General features: G+C 39.2%; 2 protein-coding genes across 2 annotated transcripts in view; one reads left to right on the top strand and one right to left on the bottom strand.

Annotated features, from left to right (window-relative positions):
• Nucleotides 1-22,464, top strand: part of CCDC173 (coiled-coil domain containing 173) — a 54,134-nt gene extending 31,670 nt beyond the window's left edge. The window contains exons 7-10 of the mRNA XM_036253348.1: nt 2,507-2,646; nt 5,775-5,967; nt 9,317-9,481; nt 22,024-22,464. Of these exons, the coding sequence (XP_036109241.1) occupies nt 2,507-2,646; nt 5,775-5,967; nt 9,317-9,481; nt 22,024-22,368 (843 nt within the window). The 3' untranslated portion in view covers nt 22,369-22,464. The remainder of the gene's footprint in view (nt 1-2,506; nt 2,647-5,774; nt 5,968-9,316; nt 9,482-22,023) is intronic.
• LOC118625157 (tripartite motif-containing protein 5-like) lies at nt 19,152-20,832 on the bottom strand. The gene has a single exon (XM_036253644.1). The coding sequence runs from the start codon at nt 20,696-20,698 to the stop codon at nt 19,190-19,192; it is 1,509 nt and encodes a 502-aa protein (XP_036109537.1). The 5' UTR covers nt 20,699-20,832; the 3' UTR covers nt 19,152-19,189.
• Nucleotides 22,465-23,595: the final 1,131 nt, after the last annotated feature.

A 23,595-nucleotide genomic window follows, 5' to 3' on the forward strand; every position in this document is an offset into this window, starting at 1 on the left:
TTGAGCTGAGACTTAAATTTTTAAAAATAAAAATTAAGCCCTGGTTGGTTGGGCTCAGCAGTTAGAGCACTGGCCCACAGACTAATGAGTTGCAGGTTTGATTCCGGTCAAGGGCATATACCTTGGTTGTGGTTCATCCCCGGCCCTGGTCGGGGTCGTGAAGGAGGCAGCCAGTCGATGTGTCTCTCTCACGTCGATGTTCCTCTCTCTCCCTTCCTTCCTTCCACTCTATCTTAAGATAAATGCAAAAATGTCCTTAGCTGAGGATAAATAAATAAAAATCTATATGAACATTACAATAAACTTAGAAAAAAACAAAATGAAAATTCTTTTTGTTTTCTTGTTAATCCTCACCAGAGGATATTTTTCCATTGATTTTTTTTTTTTTAGAGAAAGTGGAAGGGAGAGAGGGAGGGGAATAGAGGGGGAGGTAAAGAGGGAGGGGGAGAGAGAGAGAAAGAAACATTGATATGAGAGACACACATTCATTGGTTGCCTCCCACATGTTCCCCAACTGGGGCTGGGGATGAACCTGCAACCTAGGAACGTGCCCTTGACTTGTAATTGAACCCACGACCCTCTGGTACAAGGGCCAATGCTCTAATCACTGAGCCACACCGGCCAGGGCAACAAAAAAAAACTTCTAGGAAATCATTCCAAAAAATAAAAAATAAAGAAATCATTCAAAAGAATCACTGTTCTTTTAAATCCTCACCCAAGGATTTTTAAAAAATTGACTCTAGAGAGAAAGAAATGAGAGAGTGAAACATCAATTAGCTACCTCAACCTTAAGTGCCTTGACCAGGGATTGAACCCACAATCTAGGTATGTGCCCTGACTGGAATTGAACCTGCAACCTTTTGGTGTAGAAGACAACACTCCAACCAACTGAGCCACCTGACCAGGGCTCAAAACAACCACTTTTAGCCGTTCTACATTTTCATTAGCTTTTCCTGTTGAATAATAGATGTCCTTAACCATATGGTAGACTTTTAAAAGTAACAATTCATAAAATAGAAGAATAATTAAGAGTGCCAGGCACATAGCATACCCTGAATTATAAATATATTGGAGATTAAATTTAAATATAGTAACTTTCACCTTGAATTGTTTTCTACATACAGTAGCAGAATACACTAATATATGTGTATATCCAGGCTACTGTGTTCAAAGGCATCTATTTGTATGCTGACTATTTTAGGTTGAGTCATGGAATGTATGCTGATATGTACAGATTTTTATTTTTTGTTTTTAAAAATAATGATTCATTTTGCCCTGGCCAGGTGGCTGCCTTGGTTAGAGTGTCATCCTGTACACTAAAAGGTTATTGGTTCCATTCCGTCAGGGTACATTCGGGAGGCAACCAATCAATGTTTCTCTCCCACATCAATGTTTCTCTCTCTCTTTCTCCCTTCCTTTCTCTCTAAAATCAATAAAAACATATCCTTGGGTGAGGCTTATAATAATAAATAAAAATAACTACCTATTTAAAATTTTTTTGTTAGAATATACAGTTGTTTCTCGTTTATCGCAGTTAATTAGTTTCAGACTCTAGAGGTTGTACCTGGTGTTGAAGGACTCCTGGGGTGCTCGAATACATAGGCCTACAGTCCATACACAGAGTAATTTTAATTTTAATTATAATACAGGAGTGTATAATTGACTCAGACAACCGAGCGCCCACTGTATCATTTTTACTGTCTCGATCAACTTTTTAATGAATATATTTGAAAAAAAACCACGATAGAGTGAAGTCGCGAAAGTCGAAGCGCAAAGTCGTGAGGAACAACTCTACATGTGTATATTTTCCCATATATATGCTAAAACAAAGTCTAGACAAGGAATTCGTTTCACAGTGATTGAGTCTGGTGGGTAGAATTAGGAATAGGCAGATAGATAGTGGATGGGGTAGGTATCTTTTAAATATTATAATGCATGTGCTATGTGAGTATATTAAACTATTTAAACATTAAATTATATATATTTAATGTATTTTTCTGATTGTTGAATTTTTTTAATTGCATATTTTTAAAGAAGTGAGATATTTTTAAGGAAATACAGTAAAGCATTAAGAAGATGTAAAAGTCACCTATAATTTCATACCCCATTTGATACATTTCTTCCAGTTATATATACATTATAAACATGTATTTATATATATTAGCTAAAATATGCTATTTAGTGTTTATATTCTGTTTTTTTCTCCCACTCACTGATTGTATTATTTGTATTCTTCCCATGTCACTGAGAGTATAATTTATTTAACCATTTCTTCATTATTGAACATTAAGAGGTTGTTTGCAACTTGTCACCATCATAAGTAACCTTGAGATGAAGTACAAGGTACAGAAAACTTAGTGCATATTTCTGATGATCTCTTTGGGATAAATTTCCAAAAGAGAAAGAACTCGGTCAGAAGCTGTGACCATTTGACATGTTCTTGTTGGATATTTATATGTTGAAAGATATTTTTCTTGATAGGCTAATACAGAATTTTTTCCTCCAGGAACATATGAATGATAAAAATATCATCAAAGCTGTAGAACAGCAGCAGCAAGAGGAGGAAGATGAAAAGATTAGGACATTTATCAAAGCAAAAAAACGTCTTACACAAATGAGGAAAGAAAAAGAAGCTGAAACACACAGGTCAGCTTTTAAAATAACCTCTGTAATTAATTAATAAAGCACTATCTGAAATTATTTTATCAGCAATCAGAAGTTGTGATATGAGAGTAGCCTTTAGGAGTAAAGGGCCCATTATTTATGTATGACTAGGGCCCTGGCGACATGATGACTCCAGCTTGGGGCATGCGAGTCGGGGCTCCCCTGGAATATCAAGGACGTCCCTCTGTAGATGGCTGGCGATACCAGAAATCTCTGATGCAGAAGGGGGGCATGAGCCATGTTCGTGAGAGTCATTGCTGTATCCATGGTTGTTGGCCCTGTGGGCACAGGTGACTTCACCCAGGGTGGATAGGTAGTAAATGAAGGTGGCATAGTCCCTAGGGACATCCACATTTAAGGGTCAAATGGGGAAAGAAGGTAATGTGAACACTACAGAATAGTTTCTAGAGATTGAAGGAAAGCCAGAGAAACAGCAAAGGAGAGTTTTAGTAAAAAAAAAAGCAGACATCAGTGTTAGACCAATGAAGGGATTAAATGAGATTTTTAAAATTGTTTATCAGATTCAGAGGTCAGTTAGTGAGGAGTTTGGAAGGAGGTGAGAGGACAGTGGGAGGCCAGCTGCAGTACATCATGTTTCTGTCTAGATCATGCTTTTCCCTTGTGCACAATCCTCCCACGGCTTTACTTCACACTTAGGGTCTTCACATGGCCCATAAGGCTCTGCGCCATCCTAATCCCCAGCTGCCTCCAGCCTCTCTCTCCGCCTCCTGTCTCACTGATCTCCCTTCCTACCCCCTCCCTCCCTCGCGGTGAACTGCTCCGGTACCCTCTCTGGCCAATGCTTGCTTCCCTACTTCTTCCGGATCATTACTCAAATACCGCCTTCTCATTGAGACTTCCCCTGGTGACCTTATGTAAAATCACAACCCCGCCTCCCACATTGCTTATCCCTTTTACTGTTCTCTTTTTCCTCATTGCATGATATGACACTATTTTAATTATTTATTTTGTTTACTGTGCCCCTACCCCAGCTACAACAAAAGCTCCATGAGGGCAGAGACATTTATTTATTTATTTATTTATTTATTTATTTATTTACTTATTTATTTATTTTTATTAATTTATTTTTGTTATAGATGTTTCTCCTTTTTCCCCATTGACACCCTCCAGAGGGCAGAGACTTTTAATGCTTTTGATTAGTGTTATGTCGCCAGCACCTGCAGTGTGCTTGGCACATAGCAGGCGGTCAATAAAAGTGCTTAAAATATTGTTTTTGAAAGCCTAGATGAAATGTCACCTTTCCCATGAAGGTTTTCTTTCTTTTTTTCTTTTTTCCATTTGCCCATATCATTTTTTAGCTTTCTCATGTTATTTATCACCCTTTGCCTACACAGTTGTTTATGTAAATGTCTTTTCTCCACTTTAGATTGTAATTTCTTTGGGAAAGGCACTGTGTTCTTTTTCCCACATTGCTTTGCAAATTCACTCAGTAATTTAATGAATGTACCACATGCAAATTTAAAAGTATTTTTGGCAAAATTTCCTAAATAAAAATGCCTCAGTCCTTTAAAAATAAGGTAGTCCCCCTTATCCAAAGTTTTGCAGATAGTAGTAAGAGGATGGATTTATTCAGAATTTTGATAGCGTTTACTAGGTATTTTTGAGATTTTATTTAAAGAAAGGTCTTTGTGTCCAGCCGGTGTGGCTCAGTGGTTGAGCATCGACCCATGAACCAAGAAGTCACTGGTTCGATTCCCAGCCAGGACACATGACAAGGTTGTGAGCCCAATCCCCAGTGGGGGGCATGCAGGAGGCAGCCAATTGATGTTCTCTCTCATCAATGTTTCTGTCTCTCCCTCTCACTTCCTCTCTCTCTAAAAAATCAATAAAGAAAAATAAAGTAAAAAAAATAAAGAAAGGCCTTAGAGCCCTGGTCGGTTGGAGCATCAGCCTGCAGTTGGAGCATCAGCCTGCAGTTGGAGCATCAGCCTGCAGACCAAAGAGTGTCAATTCGATTCCAGGTCAGGGCACATGCCTTGGTTGCAGGTTTGATCCCCAGCCCAGTTGGGGTCCTGCAGGAGGCAACTGATCAGTCAGTATCTCTCTCTCACATTGATGTCTCTCTCTCTCTCCCTCCCTCTGTCCCTCCCTTCTCCCCTCCCATTCTATCCAAAAATCAATGGAAAAATATCTTCAAGTGAGGATTTTAAAAAAGAAAGAATAAAAGAAAGAAAGACCTTTGATTTATTTCATAACCTAAGCCTCCATTATTAGAGTAAACAGAGTAATATAGAATTTAAAAAAAATTTTATTGTGGAGAATTTTAACACTTTATTTCCTCTACACACATATACATACCCAAGATCATATTATATGCATTACTCCTTTTGGAGTTTTATTTATTTATTTATTTATTTATTTATTTTTTTATCCTCACCGGAGGACATTTTTCCATTTTTTGTTCAGGTAGAGTTGGGGGGAGAGAGAGGAACAGAGAGAGAGAGAGAAACATCGATGTGAAAGGGACACATCGAGTGGCTGCCACCCGCACAACCGACCAGGGCCGTGGACAAACTGCAACCGAGGTACATGCCCTTAGCAGGAACCGAACCCGGGTCTCTCAGGACCGCAGGCCGACGCTCTAACCACTGAGCCAAACCGGCCAGGGCATCCTTTTGGAGTTTTAGAATACAGGTATTCTACAATAATAGTATTTGATCTGGTAACTGAGATGCCACTAAATGACGAACAAACAGGCAATAGTGTATACAGCATGGTACACTGGACAAAGGGATGATTCGTGTCCCAGGGCAGGATGGAATGAGATTTCATCACACTACTCAGAATGGTCTGCAATTTAAAACTTATGAATTGTTTATTTCTGTAAGTTTTCATTTAATATTTTTGGACTGTGGTTGACCACAGGTAACTGAAACAACAGAAAGTAAAACCACAGATAAGGGGGGACTACTGCTTACTTTATTCTAAAAATGAAGTATTAAAAAATAATTTTTATTTAAGACAATATATATAGCAATGGGGCTCCTTTTAGTCTTGTAAATCCTATAAAATATCTGACTCGCCAGATTATATTGACTCCATAGTAGATCTGTTCATGAAGATTTGACATGATGTTTGTTTTGTTATAGGCTAATGGAGCTACGTAGAGAAAGAATAAACAACTTCCTGAGTGAACTAATGAAACAGAAATCTGACAATGAAGATTTGATTATTGCTAGAGATATTGCAGAAGCTGAGGCTTTATGGGAAAAAAGAGAAAAAGAGAAATATGAAAAAAACAAAGCAGAATTAAAAGCAATTGAAGAATATAGAGGCATTGTGGTAAGCAATTTTATTTTGACACATAAAAATTAAACAAAAAATATTTAAGCCCTTTCCACTGTAGCTCCTACTCCCTCTGCATCTCTGACAAAAACAAAATCAGAAATTTGAAGAACAATGTATGAATTGTCTTTCTGTAGTTCTGAACTCAGACCATGTTTACTTTCTAAAACAGAAGATAATGGGACAAATACAAATAATATATTTATAGATGCAAAGTAATAATCTCTTCTGTTTCAAAAATACATATTTTTTAAATTTATTTTTATTGTTGACACTATTACAGATGTCCCCCATTTTTCCCCCTTTGCCCTCTTCCTCCTAGTCCCCCCCTCCCCTGGCCTTCACCACACTGTTGTCTGTAACCATGTACGATGCATATATGTTCTTTGACTAATTACTTCACTTTCCTTTTTTTATTTTTAAAATATGTTTTTATAGATTTTTTTTTTAGAGATAGAAGAAGGGAGAGAGAGAGACAGAAACACCACTGAGAGAGAAATATCAATCAGCTGCCTCCTGCACGCCCCCCACCAGGGATCGAGCCAAAAACCCTGGCATGTGCCCCAACTGGGAATCAAACTAGGAGCTCTCAATCCACGGGATGATGCTCAGTCCACTGAGCCACACTGGCCGGGCTCTTCATCTTCTTTGATCCAGTCCCTCCCACCCCACACCCTCTGACATCACTCAGTGTGTTCCAAGGCTCCATGCCTCTGGTTCTATTTTGTTTGTTACATAATGATGATGATTTTTAATCCTCACCTGAGGATATTTTTCCATTGATTTTTAGATAGAGTGGGAGGGGGGAGAGAGAGAGAGACAGAGAGGAAGAGAAACACCTATATGAGAGAGACACATCGATTGGTTGCCTCCCATACAACTCCAACCAGGCTGTAGATTGAACTTGCAACTGAGGCATGTGTACCCCTGATTGGGAATCAAACCCACAAGTTTTAGGTCCACGGGCCAATGCTCTAACTACTGAACCGAACCGTACAGTCTGTTAGATTATTTTGCTCATTAGATTACACATATAAGTGAGATCATTTGGTATTATCTTTCTCTGGCTGGCTTATTTTGCTTAGCACAATAATCTTCAGGTCCATCTATGCTGTTGCAAAGGGTAAGAGTTCTTTCTTTTTACAGCTGGGTAGCATTCCACTATGTGAATCCTTTTATACACTCATCTACTGATGGGAACTTGGGCTGTTTCCAGTTCTTGGCTATTGTAAATAGCGCTGGTATGAACTTATTTCTGATTGGTGGTTTGGGATTCTTAGGATATAGTCCCAGAAGTTAAACTCCTGGGTCAAATGGCAGTTCCATTTTTAATTTTTGGCATAAACTCCCATCCTGTTTTCCACAGTGGCTACATCAGTCTGCATTCTCACCAACAGTGTAGTAGGGTTCCCTTTTCTCCACATCCTCACCAGCACTTGTTTGTTGATTTATTAATGGTAGCTATTCTGACAGGTGTGAGGTGATACCTCATTGTAATTTTAATTTGCATTCCTCTGATGTTTAGTGATGTTGAACATTTTTTTCATGTCTATTGGCCATCTGTGTGTCCTCTTTGGAGAAGTGTTTATTCAGGTCCTCCAATTTTTATTTTGGTTGTTTGTCTGCTTGGTGTTGAGTTGTATAAGTTATTTATATACAGGGGTGAGCAAAAGTAGGTTTTTATGCTAAATAATGCAATAATTAATAAATAATAATACAAGAATAAACTGTGTTTTGCATACTCACAATTGTAAACCTACTTTTGCCCACCTACTTTTATATTTTGGAAATTAACTCCTTATCAATTGTATCATTGGCAAAAATGTTCTCCCATACAATGGGTTCCCTTTTCCTTTTGTTGATTTTTTTTTTGTTTTGTTTTGCTGTGCAGAGCTTTTTCATTTGCTATAGTCCCATTTATTCATTTTTTCCTTTGTTTCCCTTGCCCTAGGAGATGTATCGGCAAAAATATTGCTACAAGAAATGTCTGAGATTTTACTGCCTATGTTTTCTTCTAGGATTTTTATGGTTTCATGACTTACATTTAAGTCTTTTATTCATTTTGAGTTTATTCTTGTGTATGTTGTAAGTTGGTGATCTAGTTTCATTTTTTTTTTTTTGTATGTACCTGTTCAATTTTCCCAATACCATTTACTGAGTAGACTGTTTTTACTCCATTGTTTGCTCTTGCTTCCTTTATCAAATATTAATTTACCGTAAAGGCATATGTTGATCTATGGGTTCTCTGTTCTATTCCATTGATCTATATTCCTGTTCTTGTGACAGTACCAGGCTGTTTTGATTACAGTGGCTGTGTAGTAGTTTGATATCTGGTATTGTGATACCTCCAACTTCGTTATTTTTTCTCAAGATTGCTGAAGCTATTTGGGATCTTTTGTGGTTCCATATATATTTTTGGAATATTTGTACTATATCTGTGAAATATGCCACTGACATTTTAATAGGAATTGCAGTGAATCCATAGATTGCTTTGGGTAGTACGGACATTTTAATGATGTTAATTCTTCCAATCCATGAACATGGTATATGCTTCCACTTGTTTGTGTCTTCCTCTCTTTCTTCAGTACCCTATAGTTTTCTGAGTATAGGATTTTTATCTCCTTTGTTAAATTCATTCCTAGGTACCTTTTTTTTTTTTTATTGCAACAGTATGAAATACAAACATTTTTATTCTTTTAATACACGTTTAAGTTGAATATTTTCAAGTAAAAATTGCCCTATTGAATTTCTGTATTTAATTCTTTAGAATATTTCCTGTATGATTGTGATAACATTTAAATTGGATAATTTATAAACATTGTAGCAACTAATTTTTTTACCTACAAATATTTTCCTACCTTGAGAAGATCTTGTTTTTTTTTTTATTCCTATTTTTTTAAACAAATATCATTCTATTTAAGTTTTCATTGTGTGTTTCCTGATATTGGGGAAATAAAGTAAAGCCAGAGTTAACTGTCCACATGGGAATCAGCCCAGGTGCATACAATATTTGCCCTTGCATTGCTCCAGGCTGACTTCCTGCTTGGAGCTTTCTGAATTGGTGCCTTTTTTAAAGAACACTTCCCGGCAGGTGTGGCTCATTGGTTGAGCATCAGCCCATGCACCAGGAGGTCACCAGTTCAATTCCCGGTCAGGGCACATACCCAGGTTGTGGGCCAAATCCCCAGTGGGGGGCATGCAGGCGATGTTCTCTTGTTCTCTCTCAATGATGTTGCTATCTCTCTGTCCCTCTCCCTCCCTCTCTCACTAAAATCAATAAGGAAAAAGAAAAGAGCACTGGGTGCTAAAAATGATTTAATGTTTTCCTTTGGCTTTTAACATCTAGATGAAAAATAAAGAGGAAGAAGAAAGACAAAGAAAAATAGAGGCTAAAGAACATTTGGTGGCTGTCATAAAAGCAGATCAGATTTTCTGGGAGCATGAAAAGGAGAAAAAACGCAAAACTGATCAAAAACGTCGTGAAGTTCAAGATGCCCATATTAAGCAAATCGTAATTATTCCTAAATATTTATACTTATTTTAGCAATAACTATGTAATATAGAGTTCATGCTAGTTTTCTTTCCCAAGCAGATTCCTTTGTCAAGAAAGATCAGCTGGTTATTACAATTATGACACAATGAAATATGTAAGAAATGTGAAGAGTTAGTTTCTGCTTTTATCTAAAGTTCCCATACTAGATGTATATGTTTTGCACAAATATTTACCCTTTTTAGTGTCCATTGGGTTTTAGTAAATATTAAAGAAGATGCAAATGCATATGGCAGGCCATGATGCTTATTTTCTTTATTTTACTTTTTCCCTCTTTGTAAGTATAACTCAGAAACTATATTGATTGGGATCTCACAGGTTTCATATCTGAGGTGAGTAGGGGTACCAGACATTTTAGAACATGTATGAAGGACCTGACATTCAATCATTTGTAACTAAAAACTATTTTACAAAATGGCATTACCATTTTCCAGTAGTACCAGCAGTGTATGTGAGGACAGGTTGCTCCATACCCTCACTAACACCAGGTATTGTCATTCGATTTTGACTATTCTAGTGTAGCGATATCTCATGGTGTTATTTTGCATTTTCCTAATGCCTAAAAATATTGAAATTCATGTTCTTAGCCATTTGTGTGCCTTCTTTTGTGAAGTGTCTATTCAAATATTTTGCTAATTATTTAATTGGCTTGTTTGGTTTCTTTTATTTTTTTCTTTTTCCTTAAAAAAAATTTTTTTTAATTGATTTTAGAGAGCGAGGAAAGGAGTGGGAGAGAGAGATAGAAACATTGATAAGAGAGAACATCAGTTGGCTGCCTCCTGCATGTCCCGCACTGGGGATCGGGCCCACAACTTGGGCATGTGCCCTGACCGGGAATCAAACTGGTGACCTCCTGGTGCATGGGTTGATGCTCAACCACTGAGCCATACCAGCCAGGTGGTTGTTTGGTTTCTTATTGCTGAGTTTTAACTTTTATTGTATTTATTTTTTATCCTCATCCAAGGACATTTTTCCTTTTTTTGGTTCAGATAGAGTGGGAGGGAGAAAGAGGAAGAGATAGAAACATCTTCGTGAAAGGGACACATTGAGTGGCTGCCTCCCGCATGACCCCAACCAGGGTCTGGACGAATCGCAACCCAGGTACAGAGTTGGCCGAAATCGATCCCATGACTTATTGGTTCGCAGGCCGATGCTCTAACCGCTGAGCCAAACTGGCCAGGGCTAGTTTTAATTTATATTTTAATGTGGTAAAATATATATAACATAAAATTTACCATTTCATCTATTTAGTGTAGGGGCATTAAGTACATTCACAGTGATGTGCAACTGTCACCTCTATCCATATCAATAACTTTTTCTTCCTCCTACGGTGAAACTCGGTACTCATTAAGCAGTAATTCTCCTTTCCTTTGGTAACCGCTGTTCTACTTTCTGACTCGGTGAATATGATTACTCCAGGTTCCTCATATTAGGGGATCATACAGTATTTGTCCTTTTGGTCTCTTATCTCACTTAGCATAATGCCTTCAAGGTTCATCATGTTGCCACATATGTCAAGGCCAAATAATACTCTATTGTACACATATACCACATTTTGTTTATCCTCACTTCCATCAATAGAGTTTGGTTGTTTCCTTTTTTGGGTATTGCAAATAATGCTTCTTTGCACATTGGTATAAAAATATCTGTTTGAGTTTTTCCTTTTGGTTCTTTTGTTTATATACCTACAAGTGGAATTGCTGGGTTATATGGTAATTCTGTGTTTAAAAATTTTTTAGAACCACCATACTTTTTCCAGAAAGCTGTACCTTTTTACATTCCCACCAGTGATGCTCAAGAGTTCCAATTTCTCCAAATTCCTAACAAATTGTCATTTTCTGTGTTTGTTGTTATTTATAGTAGCCATCATAAAGGGTTCGAAGTGGTATCTCATTGTGGCTTTCATTTGCATTTTTTAATGATTAATGATGTTGGCATCTTTTCATATGCTTATTAGTCATTTCTATTCAGCCTGAAGACTTCCTTTAGTATGTTTTATAGTACAGGTGGGCTAGCAATACATTCTTTCAGTTTGTTCTTTTTAAAATGGATTTTTAGAGAGAGGGCTGGAGAGAGAGAGAGAGAAACATTGATGTGAGAAACATCCATCAGTTATCTCTCACATGTGCCCCATCCAGAGATTAAACCCACAACTTAAGTATGTGCCCTTACCAGGAATCAGTCCCACCACCTTCTGGTATACAGGACAATGCTCCAACCGACTGAGCCACAGAAGCCAGGACCAGTTTATTTTTCTGATAATGTCTTTTTTTTCCCTTTTGCATATATACATGTAAGTTCTTCCCAATCCCCAACCCCACTTCCCTTTGAGGTTTGTCAGTCTAGCAACCAATTTGTACTTCTTTTATTATTTTATTTTATTTTTGTGGCAGATGTTTCTCCTTTTTTACCCCATTGATACCCTCCTCCCCATCTCCCCCACCCCGTCCCCGGCTTTGTTGTCCATGTTCATTAGTTATGCGTACATGCATATAAGTTCTGCGGTTTATCTCTTTCCACCCCCCAAAACCCCCCCTTCTGAGGATTGTCAGTCTGTACCCTACTTCCGTGTTTCTGGGTCTACCCTATTCCTCAGACTGTTATATTCATTATATTCCATATATAAGTGAGATCATGTGGTATTTGTCTTTTTCTGCTTGGGTTGTTTCACTTAGGATAATACTTTCCAGGTCCCTCCATGTGGTCTCAAAGGATAACAGATCTTTCTTTCTTACAGCTGCATAGTACTCCATTGTGTTTATGTACCACTGCTTTTTTATCCATTCATCTACTGATGGACACTTGGATCTTAGCTATTGTAAATAGTGCTGCTATGAACATGGGGGTACATATATTCTTTCTGATTGGTGTTTCAGGCTTCTTAGGGTATATTCCTAGAAGTGGGATCACTGGGTCAAATGGCAGTTCAATTTTTAATTTTTTGAGGTAACACCATATTGTTTTCCACAGTGGCTGCATCAGTCTGCATTCCCACCAGCAGTGTACTAGAGTCCCCCTTTCTCTACACCCTCACCAACACTTGTTTGATAATTTGTTGATGGCGGCCATTCTGACAGGTGTGAGGTGATACCTCATAGTTGTTTTAATTTGCATCTCTCTGATGATTAGTGATGTTGAGCATTTCTTCATATGACTCTTGGCCATTTGTATGTCCTGTTTGGAGAGGTGTCTATTCAGCTCCTCTGCCCATTTTTTAATTGGGTTCTTTGTCTTCTTTTTGTTGAGTTGTATGAGCACTCTATATATTTTGGAAATTAACCCCTTATCTGATATATCATTGGCAATAATATTCTCCCATACAGTGGGTTGCCTTTTCATTTTGATGGCAGATTCTCTCTTTGTCTTGAACCTTTTGCATTTTGATGATGATGTGTCTTGGGGTTCATCTTGTTTGGGACTCTCTGTGCTTCCTGGACTTGTATGTCTGTTTTCTTCACCAAGTTAGGGAATTTTTCTGCCATTATTATTTCAAATAGGTTTTCAACTTCTTGTTCTTTCTCTTCTCCTTCTGGCACCCCCAGGATGTGAATGTTAGCATGCTTGAAGTTGTCCCAGAGGCTCCTTACACTCATCCTCATTTTTTTGGATTCTTTTTTCCTTTTGCTCTTCTGATTGGGTGTTTTTTGCTTTCTTATAATCCAAATCGATGGTTTGCTTCTTGGCTTTACCTACTCTACTATTGAATCTGTATAATTTATTCTTTATTTCAGTTAGTGCCTCCTTCATTTCTGACTAGTCCTTTTTTATGCTCTTGAGGCCCTCATAAGTTCATTGAGCATCCTTATAAGCAGTATTTTGAACTCAGCATCTGTTAGGTTGCTTATCTCCATTTCGCTCAGTTCTTTTCCTGGGGTTTTGTTCTGTTCTTTCATTTGTTTCTTTGTCTCCTCATTTTGGTTGCCTCCCTGTGTTTGTTTCTATGTATTACTTAATGAGAGGTATGGGGCTAGCTGAGACCAGATGCTGCCTGTTTGAAAGAATTTAGAAAAACCTGAAGCAGGATCCAAGACAGGCCAATCCTATGGTTAAGCAAGTAGCAACAGCTTGGGTGGGTTTGAAAGTTGGGTGGGGCAGGGCCTCAGGGAGTCTCCAGGGCGGGGCTACCAGTGTGAGCCAGGTTGCTGGAGTCCCAGATATGGCGGCTGTCTGCCGCCCCAGGGAAGGGCTCACCAAAGGAACAAACACCTCTGACAGCACGTCTGTCCAAGAGAAAGCCGCCTCTCCAGCCCTCGCTCCAGTGCCAAACAGCTCAGTTCCTCCCCATATGACTCTGGTGTCTTTCAAGTCCGAGCTGAAGCCTGGAGGGTGCAAGTCCGAGTAAGTCCGTGCGCGGGCCCTTTAAGAGGAGCTGCCTGGGGCTCCAGCCGCCTCAGCCTCCCTGAGCCTCAGTTCTCGCTGGGTTTTTCAGCCAGAAGTGATGGGGATTTTCTTCCTGGCACTGGAACCCTGAGTTGGGCACCTGGTGTGTGACCGGGACCCCTCAGTCCTCAGGGAGGACCTTCCCAGCCGAGGTGTCCTCCTGATTTTTATCCGCCACATGTGGGTGCGGGACCAGCCCCTCCGCCCCTCCTACCAGTCTGGATGTGGCTGCTGCTTTAATTCCGTAGTTGTACGGCTTCCATTCAGCTTGATTTCAGGCAGTTTTGAATGATGGTTGTTCTGTAGTTTAGTTGTAACTTTGATGTGGTTGTGGGAGGACACGATACCGCGTTTACCTACACTGCCATCTTGACCAGAAGCCTATTTTTCTGATAATGTCATTATCTTACCTTTATTTCATTGGATATAAAATTATTGGATGTCATATTTTTCCATTTTGAATATGTTGTTTCAGTGTCTTCTGGACTTCATTGTTTATAGTTAGAAATCTGTTATACACATTGTTGGTCCCTATATGTCATGTGTCATTTTTCTATTGATTTTAAGATTTTATCTTTATTTTTGACTGTCAGAAGATTGAATATGATGTATTTGTAGTTTGTGGTACTTCTTGGATGTGCCAGTTAATATCACCAAATGTGGGAACTTTTAAACTATTATTTCTTCAAATATTTTTCCTGCCTCTTTCTTTATCCTTTTTTCCCATAGGGTCCAGTTGGCACATACAAAGAGACATTTGATATTATACCAGAGATCTCTGATGCTCTGTTCATTTTTCATCATGTCTTTTTCTTTCTTTTCTTCAGATGGGACAATTTCTGTTGATCTACCTTCAAGTCCACTGATTGTTGAACTCATCTAGTGAATTTTTCATTTCAATTATTGAACTTTCAACTCTACAGATTTCCTTTGGCTCTTTTTATAGTTTCTATTTTTTTGTTTAGATTCCCTATATTTCCTTTAATTCTTTGGACATATTCATAATAGCTGCTTTGGAATCTAATTGTTAAATTTAATATGCTGTTCAGACTATTCTGTATTTTTTTTCTTCCTTAGAACAATGTAACACTTTCTTGTTTCTTTGCAAGTCTAGGAATTTTAAAAAATATTTTTATTGACTGATTGTTTCTAGGCCTTTTGGCTAAAATTGATATTTTTAGCGATATTTATAGAGAGAGAAGAAGGGAGAGAGAGAGAGAGAGAAAGATGGATGTGAGAGCAGAACATCAGTTGGCTGCCTCTTGTATACCCGAACCAGGGATCAAGTATGCAACCTGGGCATGTGCCCTGACTGGGAATCGAACCAGCAATCTTTTTGGAGCACGGGATGATACCCAATCAACTGGGCCACGCTGGCCAGGGCAGTCTAGTAATTTTTTACTGAAAACTTGACATTGTATAGTGTATGTTGTAGATTCTGTTTTGTTCTGAGAGTTGTTGCTCTTTGTTTTAGTAGGCAATTCCTTTCCCTGGATGCAAGCTATGAAATCTGTCTTCACCACAATAGATAGTCTTTGATGTCTCTGCTGATGTTTGTCTTTTTAAGTTGGCTCTCTAGGGTTCCTCACTGTATTGACACTGAGAGTCAACCAATAATGTGGGCAGAGTTTATCTTCAGACAAGTTAAGTCAGCAATGCGTCTACCACTGCTGCACAAGCTATGTGTGGTTGAGGATGGCATTCCAAAGAACAGCAAGTTCACAATTCGCTCCAGGCTTTTCATTTTTGCTAGGTGCCCTGGGATCTCCTGTGTGAATGTGTATTTTATCAATTAGTCGGGGATGTCTGTAGAGTTTATTATCTCAATTCTTCTATAACTGTCTTGCTTCCAGAATCTCCCTCATAAATTTCTAGCTACTTTGCCACTCAACCCAAATGGAATCTGCCATCATTGTCCAGTAAATCTGTACGTTTTCATCACCTGAGCTGGAGGGATGGCAATGTCCCCACCCCCTCCCCGAGAAGGATGCCATAAGGTTGCAGTTCTTACCTGATTTAGCAGCACACGGTCACTTTCTAGTGCTCTGAAATGTTTGATTTTGATAATTTTTTATAATAAACTTGCTACCTGTGAAGGGAAATTGACCAACCTCCTTATACAGCCATTACCAGAAGTAGGATCATATTATTTTGGAGAAAATCCAAGAGATCATAAACTTTTATTCATGTATATTTCAGAATATATCTCTAAAACTCAGGAACTCTTTAGGAATTAACATAATAAATTCTATAATACATTTAAAACAATTAACATTCAGTGTTTAAATTTCCCCCAAGGAGTCTCATGAGTTTTTTTTTTTTTTTTTTTTTATCCTCACCCGAGGACATTTTTCCATTTTTTGTTCAGGCAGAGTAGGAGGGGGAGAGAGGAACAGAGAGAGAGAGAAACATCGACGTGGAAGGGACACATCGAGTGGCTGCCACCCGCACGACTGACCAGAGCCGGGGACAAACTGCAACCGAGGTACATGCCCTTAGCGGGAACCGAACCCGGGTCTCTCCGGACCGCAGGCCGACGCTCTAACCGCTGAGCCAAACCGGCCAGGCTCATGAGTACTTTTTAAACTGTGTTGTTTAATTGGGTTCAAATAAGGTCCATGTATTCTGTTTGGTTGATATGTCTTTCAGGTCTTTTTTTTCTTTTTTAATCCTCACCTGAGGATTTTTTTTTCCATTTATCTTTAGATAGAGTGGAAGGAAGGGAGAAGTGGGGGGGGGGAGGGTAGAGAGAGAGAGAAACATCGATGTGAGAGCGATACACCGATTGGTTGCCTCTTGCACAACCCCAACCAGGGCCAGGCATGAACTGCAACCAAGGTATGGGCCCTTGACTGGAATCAAACCCACGACTCTTTGGTCTACGGGCCGATGCTCTAACTTCTGAGCAACTGGCCAGGGCAGGTGCTTGTTACTTTTTAACCACTATTTTAAGTTTCTTTACAAGTCTGTATTTATGCTCAGTGCACATTAAATTTGAGGCACCAATTATATGATCCATTATGTAATCCTTCCTTCCACTGTTACTTCCTTCTGTACTTCAGATGTTTCTTCCTGTCCCCTCAGTGTCTTTCTACAAACCACCACCAAATCAACATTTCCTAACTGCTTCTTGTTAAGATCCCACATTATAGTATTTTACCTTTGATGAGATAGTTTATAGCTTTTTCTGACTTAAAAAGTTTTAATATGTTTTTATTGAATTTTTTAGAGAGAGAGAGGAAGGGAAAAGAGATGGAAACATCGATGTGAGAGAAATACATCGACCAGCGGCCTCCCACATGACCCATACTGGGGATCGAGCCCGCAATGCCTGGCAATAGAACCAGGACCTCTCAGTCCATAGGTTGATGCTCAATACACTGAGCCACACTGGCCAGGTGTGACTTTTTAAAAAATCTTATTGAATGTCATTTTCTATTCTTTCAAGCTCCTGGTAGTCTATCACTGATTTAACAAATAGCACGTAAGCTTTAAGTTTGAATTGCAGCACTCAGTAATAAAAATTTGCTATTCTGTATTCATATGGTTGCTCTATTTCCTCATAAAGTTGAATTTATGGTAGATATCACGTTTGGGCTACTATTTTATTTTATTTTTTTTATTTTTTATTTTTTTTAATCCTCACCCGAGGACATTTTTCCATTTTTTGTTCAGATAGAGTGGGAGGGAGAGAGAGGAACAGAGAGAGAGAGAGAAACATCGATGTGAAGGGACACATCGAGTGGCTGCCACCCGCACGACCGACCAGGGCCGGGGACAAACTGCAACCGAGGTACGCGCCCTTAGCGGGAACCGAACCCGGGTCTCTCAGGACCGCAGGCCGACGCTCTAACCGCTGAGCCAAAACGGCCAGGGCTTTATTTTTTTTTGTATTCTTAAATCATTTATTTCAGTCACAGTAAAAGGCAAACAAAAAATAGACAGCATACTTGATTTCTCATTGTATGCTAGAAATGACAGAAGTTACTGAAGACATTCTGTTGTTTAAGTTTCACAATACTACATCAGATAAATTTTGTTATTTTTATACAAATGAGATTTTATACAAATCCCATAGGATTTATATTATTTGATTAAGGCCAATAGGTAGTTAACCAAAATTACAATAAAATTCTCTCTCTCTCTCTCTCTCTCTCTCTCTCTCACACACACACACACACACACACACACACACACACACGCTCACATACACACCCTTATCTATCACTGGTAGAGCTGGAGTGGTCTAGACAGCAGCTCAGAGGGATCTGGGATCTGAAACATGAAACTTCGGTAAAAAACCTCTAGTGCCCTGAAGACACAACCTGTTTCATGAGACATTGACACAGCTTATATTTCACAGAAATTAGTAGAGAAAATGTTTGTTCAGTAGAGACATTTACATATTTTATACTTAATGACTTTTTTCTCAAATGATTCTACATAGAGTGTGGCTTATATACCAGCACTCTTTTCAGTAAATAAAGTCAGCATTCAAGTATCTTATTCAAGTTTACACTGCACATATTTGGAGAGACTGGACTTGAACTCAGACACCCTGGACACAAAACTTCCACGTAGTACATATTATTTATGATACTGTTTTTTTTCCTTTTGTTTTTAAATCCTCACCCAAGAATATTTTTCTATTTATCTTCAGATAGAGTGAGAGGGAGGGGGAGAGAGAGAGAGAGAGAGAGAGAGAGAGAGAGAGAAACATTGATGTGAGAGAGAGACATCGACTGGTTGCCTCCCTAATGACCCCAACCAGGGCCGGGGACAACCTGCAACTGAGGTACGTGCCCTTGGCCAGAATTGAACCTGAGACCCATTGGTCCACGGGCCACATTCTACTGCTGAGCCAAACCGGCCACGGCCGATATTGTCTCTTTCACTTCTTAACGAATAAGAAATATCATGGATAAACTCACACACCCCTGAGAACTCATTCTGTAGTGAACGACTCCTTTAGAAGGTCTTCAATACCACACAAACGTTGTTGAGAAGCTTTCCTCGTTCTTCTCAGTTGCAGAGAAAATGACATTGTAAAAATTGGTGGAGATGTCACCTCAATACTGGCCTTTTATTTTTTATGAGGCATTGGTCATTTTTCTTGGGATTATAAAAAAAGGATGAATTAGGATTCTCTGTTAATGCAAACAAGATATTGGGGAAATATGACACAAGGCAAATTGTGCACCCTATTGATGAATGAAGGGTGCTTGAATTTAAAAAGAAAAAAAAAAGAAAGGCAGCAAAGAAGAGATGGTGAGAATGGTGCAGATAAACTCACTTTGCTGGATGCGCCAAAGGAAAACTAGGCCTTGAGGAACATAGTTTCAGGGTGCCAGTACATGTCATAGGATTGAAATATGGAAACACTTTCTGAGAAAAGGAACATGAAGAGAATTTATAAATGAGAAAGCCATGGTTTGTGACATTCAAAAATGAAACGGTGCCAGCATTGTAGTCTAGGAAAATCCCAACACGATGGAGAGGAACAGTCAGTTTGAGGGGTACCTTTGATGGGTTAAAATTAAAACCATCCTCAAAAGCATTATATTCACATTGATTCTCTAACCCTATAACCCAGTAGCCACATTTAGGTTGACATCTGGAGTAAATATGTTGACAGTTGTTACTCTGTCTTACAAAACCCGGCCTAAAGTCAGGGCATTTTTCAACACATACTCCCAAGGCCCAGGCACGTTTCTCGGACACATCCACCTCCCAGTAATATTTCCGTGAGGTGATCACCAGCGAGCCGAGTATACCATAATCCTCATTTTCACATTTCTCAGAAGCACAATTTGTATTCTGACGTAACACACATCTCACTTCTTTCCCACCTGCAGAAATGTCAACATTTGATTTTTTCTTGGGAGGATTCAGGGTCACGTGAACCCAATAGTGTCGCATCCACGTCAGCCCAGTAAACTTTTGCAGCACCTCTGTCAGATCTGGTCCTTTGAACACACTCCTTTGTTTCTTGACGAGAGTTTTTGGCCTCCTCAGAATGAAGGTCTTACTCCTTTTCATGATGCTATTCACATCCTGCAGCATCTCTAGTGTTGACCCCTGCAACCGATGCTCCGGATCCAAGATGAGTACTTTCAACAATTGGCTCTGCTTGCCCAGTTTACTCTCATCCTGAGCCAGGTCGTTGAGAACATCTCCATCTTCCTTCTTCAGCCTTTGCAGCTCCTTCTGCTCCTCATTGTCCAGGATCTCTCTCAGTCTTTTAAAACAATCCTGGACACACTGGTTCTCATTTTCTATTTGATCCTTCCAAGAAGTTCTCTCTTCTCTGATGTCCTCTCTCCACTTCTCAGCTATTTGCTCCTTTGACATCAGCCTTTTCAGATCTTCCTGGAGCTTCTCCTTGTACTCCTGAGCAACCTCCTCCATGAAGAATGTGTGGTGACCACGGTGCTCTTGAGACCGCTCGCAAAGCCAGCAAATGATCTTTTCATCCTCCTTACAGAACAGCAGGAGCCTCTCTCCATGGCGCACACATAGATCTCTTTTTTGTTCCTCCTCTGGGTTCAACTTGACGTTCCTAAGCATCTCCACTATGTTGGCCAAATGCCGACTAGGCCGCAGGTTCCCAGGCTGGTAACTTAGCCTGCACACTGGGCAGTGACTCTCTCCTTCCTGGCCCAACTCCTTGTTGTTGGCAGTGATGCAGTCTTGACAGAAGCTGTGCCCACAGTCCAGGCTCATGGGTTCTTTCAGGAGCTCCAGGCAGATGGGGCAGGTCGCCTCCTCCTTTATGTTCCCCAGGACTCTTGAAGCCATTGCAACTGCTTCCTGCTCCGACCTGTTCTGATGTCCTAGGTTCCTCTTGATCACAGATCCAAGCCCGTCTGGATGTAGCTGCTGATTTAATTTCGTAGTTGTAGGACTTCCATTCAGCTTGATTTCAGGCAGTTTTGAATGATGGTTGTTCTGTAGTTTAGTTGTAACTTTGATGTGGTTTTGGGAGGACGCGATACCGCGTTTACCTACCCGCCATCTTGACCGGAAGTCCTGGGCTACTATACCTAAGTGTTCTTTACTGATTTTGAACATTATTTTTATGAATATTAAAATACAACTTTCTGTAAACTCAGCATTTTTTTAAATCCCACTGAGAAGTCAAACAAAATGAAAAAGTTGTCAACCAAAACTTCAAAGAAGTCTTTAAAGTCATTAAAATCACCTCATATAATATAAACAGTTAAAGGAACAATGTTTTTGTAAATATAAACAGTTAAAAGAAAAAATATGAAATGTTGGAAAATTAGCTTTTGGTAGATTGCTTAGCATACTTATTTCACCCAGCACCTGATCAACCTACATTGATAAATGTCACGTGTTCCAACTTCAAATTAACGGGAAACAGAGAATGTAGTTGGTTTAACTTAGTTCAGGTATTCAGTGCCAATTCCATCTTATGTGCCTGTGGCACCTGGAATATTGGGATGACTTAGGACAGTGGGTCTGAGTGAGTTTTTTCACAATAGTGGAAGGGTGGGGACATATGCCAAAGAACACATTATAAATGGTAGAAACAGGATTCTAAACTTGGTTATTTGATTTCATCTAAATTTCATGCTTTTAACTATTTTGCTGTATTATTTGAAGATGCATCATTACATAGGACTTTTTTTTTTTTAATCCTCACCCGAGGACATTTTTCCATTTCTTGTTCAGATAGAGTGGGAGGGAGGGAGAGCAAGAGAGAGAAACATTGACTTGAAAGGGACACATCGAGTAGTTGCCTCCTGCACGACCCAACCAGGGCCGGAGACAAACTGCAACCGAGGTACGTGCCCTTAGCGGGAACCGAACCCGGGTCTCTCTGGACCACAGGCCGACGCTCTAACCGCTGAGCCAAACTGGCGAGAGCCACATAGGACTATTGAGGTAAGTTTCATCGAGCCAGGACTTTTGAGCTCAGTGACATTGTGAGATGCATAGGAGTTTCTCAAATACATTGTAGTATACAGTTGTTATATCGGAACTTGTCAAATACCGATGAGTTTAGAAAATTATATCAACAACTTCAAATGCTATGTATATTTAGAAAATTGGTCTTTATTTACCAGTATGAAATTGTATTTTCTTTCTTTTCCTGTTAGGCCAAAAATAAGTTTCATGCAAAGCAAGCAAAACAAGCACAACTAGACTACTGCAGACGTACTGAAGATCTTGTGGCTGAAAAGGAGAAAGAATTCCAGGATTACGCCAGAGAAGTAATTGAACTTGAGTCTGAATCAACAAAGAAACATATTTACCCTCTTGTAAAATCTGTAAAGGGAGGACCTGGAAGTGGCCGTGGCCCAGCTTTGACGAACAGAGGTGGATTGAGACCTAGCTACCAGGCAAATGATTTCTCTGGAGTCCAACTCCCTTCTTACAACTCTCAGGGATCAAAATGCAATAATTTTCAAAAGTCTAAGGGAAGGCTAGGTTTTACATGGTAGAAAAAAGTTTATTTTTAAGATTGAGAAACTAATTGTAGCTAATATTATAAGATAAACATCCTTATAGTTTAAAAAAACTGCTCTTCATCTAAGTACAAGTATGTCAGATCTTCACCACTGAAGGTTAATTCATTTTTTTATAAAAATGCATACACAACATAAGATGTATAATTTCAGCCATGCAAATGTGTTTTCAGTGGCATTTATATTCATAATACTGTATAACCGTTATGATTATCGAGTTCCAGAACCTTCTCACTGCTCCATGTGGAAACCGGGACCTGTCGAGCAGTTGCTCCCCATACCTCCTCCAGTGCCCCGGTAACCACAAGTCCACTTGGTCTCTGTGGATTTGCTTATTTTGGATATTTCATATAAATGGAATCATACTGTGGTCTCGTGTCTGGCCTATTTCATGCGGCATGTTTCCAAGGTTTATCCAATGGTGTACCATCATCAGCACTTCATTCCTTTTTATAGCTAAATGATAGTCCAATGGAAGTACTGCTTTTCTCTTCAGAAAATTGTGTATTTATCATTTAATACTTCAGTTTTAGTTTCAAATAATACTACCAATATTATTACTAACAATATGATTACTGAATGCAATTTATGGCTTCGTTGTTAATTTCACAGTGTATATCACTAGACGTGCAAATTACCATGTTTTAAGGTCATTTGAAATAGTTATGCTACATGTAGTTAGGCAACCAACTTGATGCAAGTTCAGTGGTGTTTTATGAACTGCATTCCCCTACTCCTTTACATCTTTTTTTAATTAATTTTTTTTTTTTAACCATGGTATAAAATGCAGAACACAAATCTTACCATTTTAAACATTTTTAAGAGTACAGTTCAGTAGTATATATTCATATGGTTGTGTAACCAATCTCTGTGCCTTTGTCATCTTGCAAAACTGAAACCATGTACCCACTGGACACCCACTGAGCCACACCAACCGGGCCCACTGAACAACTCTCCATTTCCCCTTCCTCTCACCTCCGGGGACCTGCCATTCCACTTTCCGTTTCTGTGAATTTGACTCTAGATACCTCACTAAGTAGAATTGTACAGTATTTGTCTTTCTTTGACTGGTTTACTTCCATTAGCATAATGTCCCCACGGTCATCCAACATCGTAGTGGTGTCAGAATTCCTTTTTTTTTTTTTTGACTGAATAATATTAAATCATACACACACACACACACACACACACACACACACACAC

The sequence above is a fragment of the Molossus molossus genome, unplaced genomic scaffold (genome assembly GCF_014108415.1).
Source record: "Molossus molossus isolate mMolMol1 unplaced genomic scaffold, mMolMol1.p scaffold_m16_p_11, whole genome shotgun sequence".
Taxonomy (NCBI): Eukaryota; Metazoa; Chordata; class Mammalia; order Chiroptera; family Molossidae; genus Molossus; species Molossus molossus.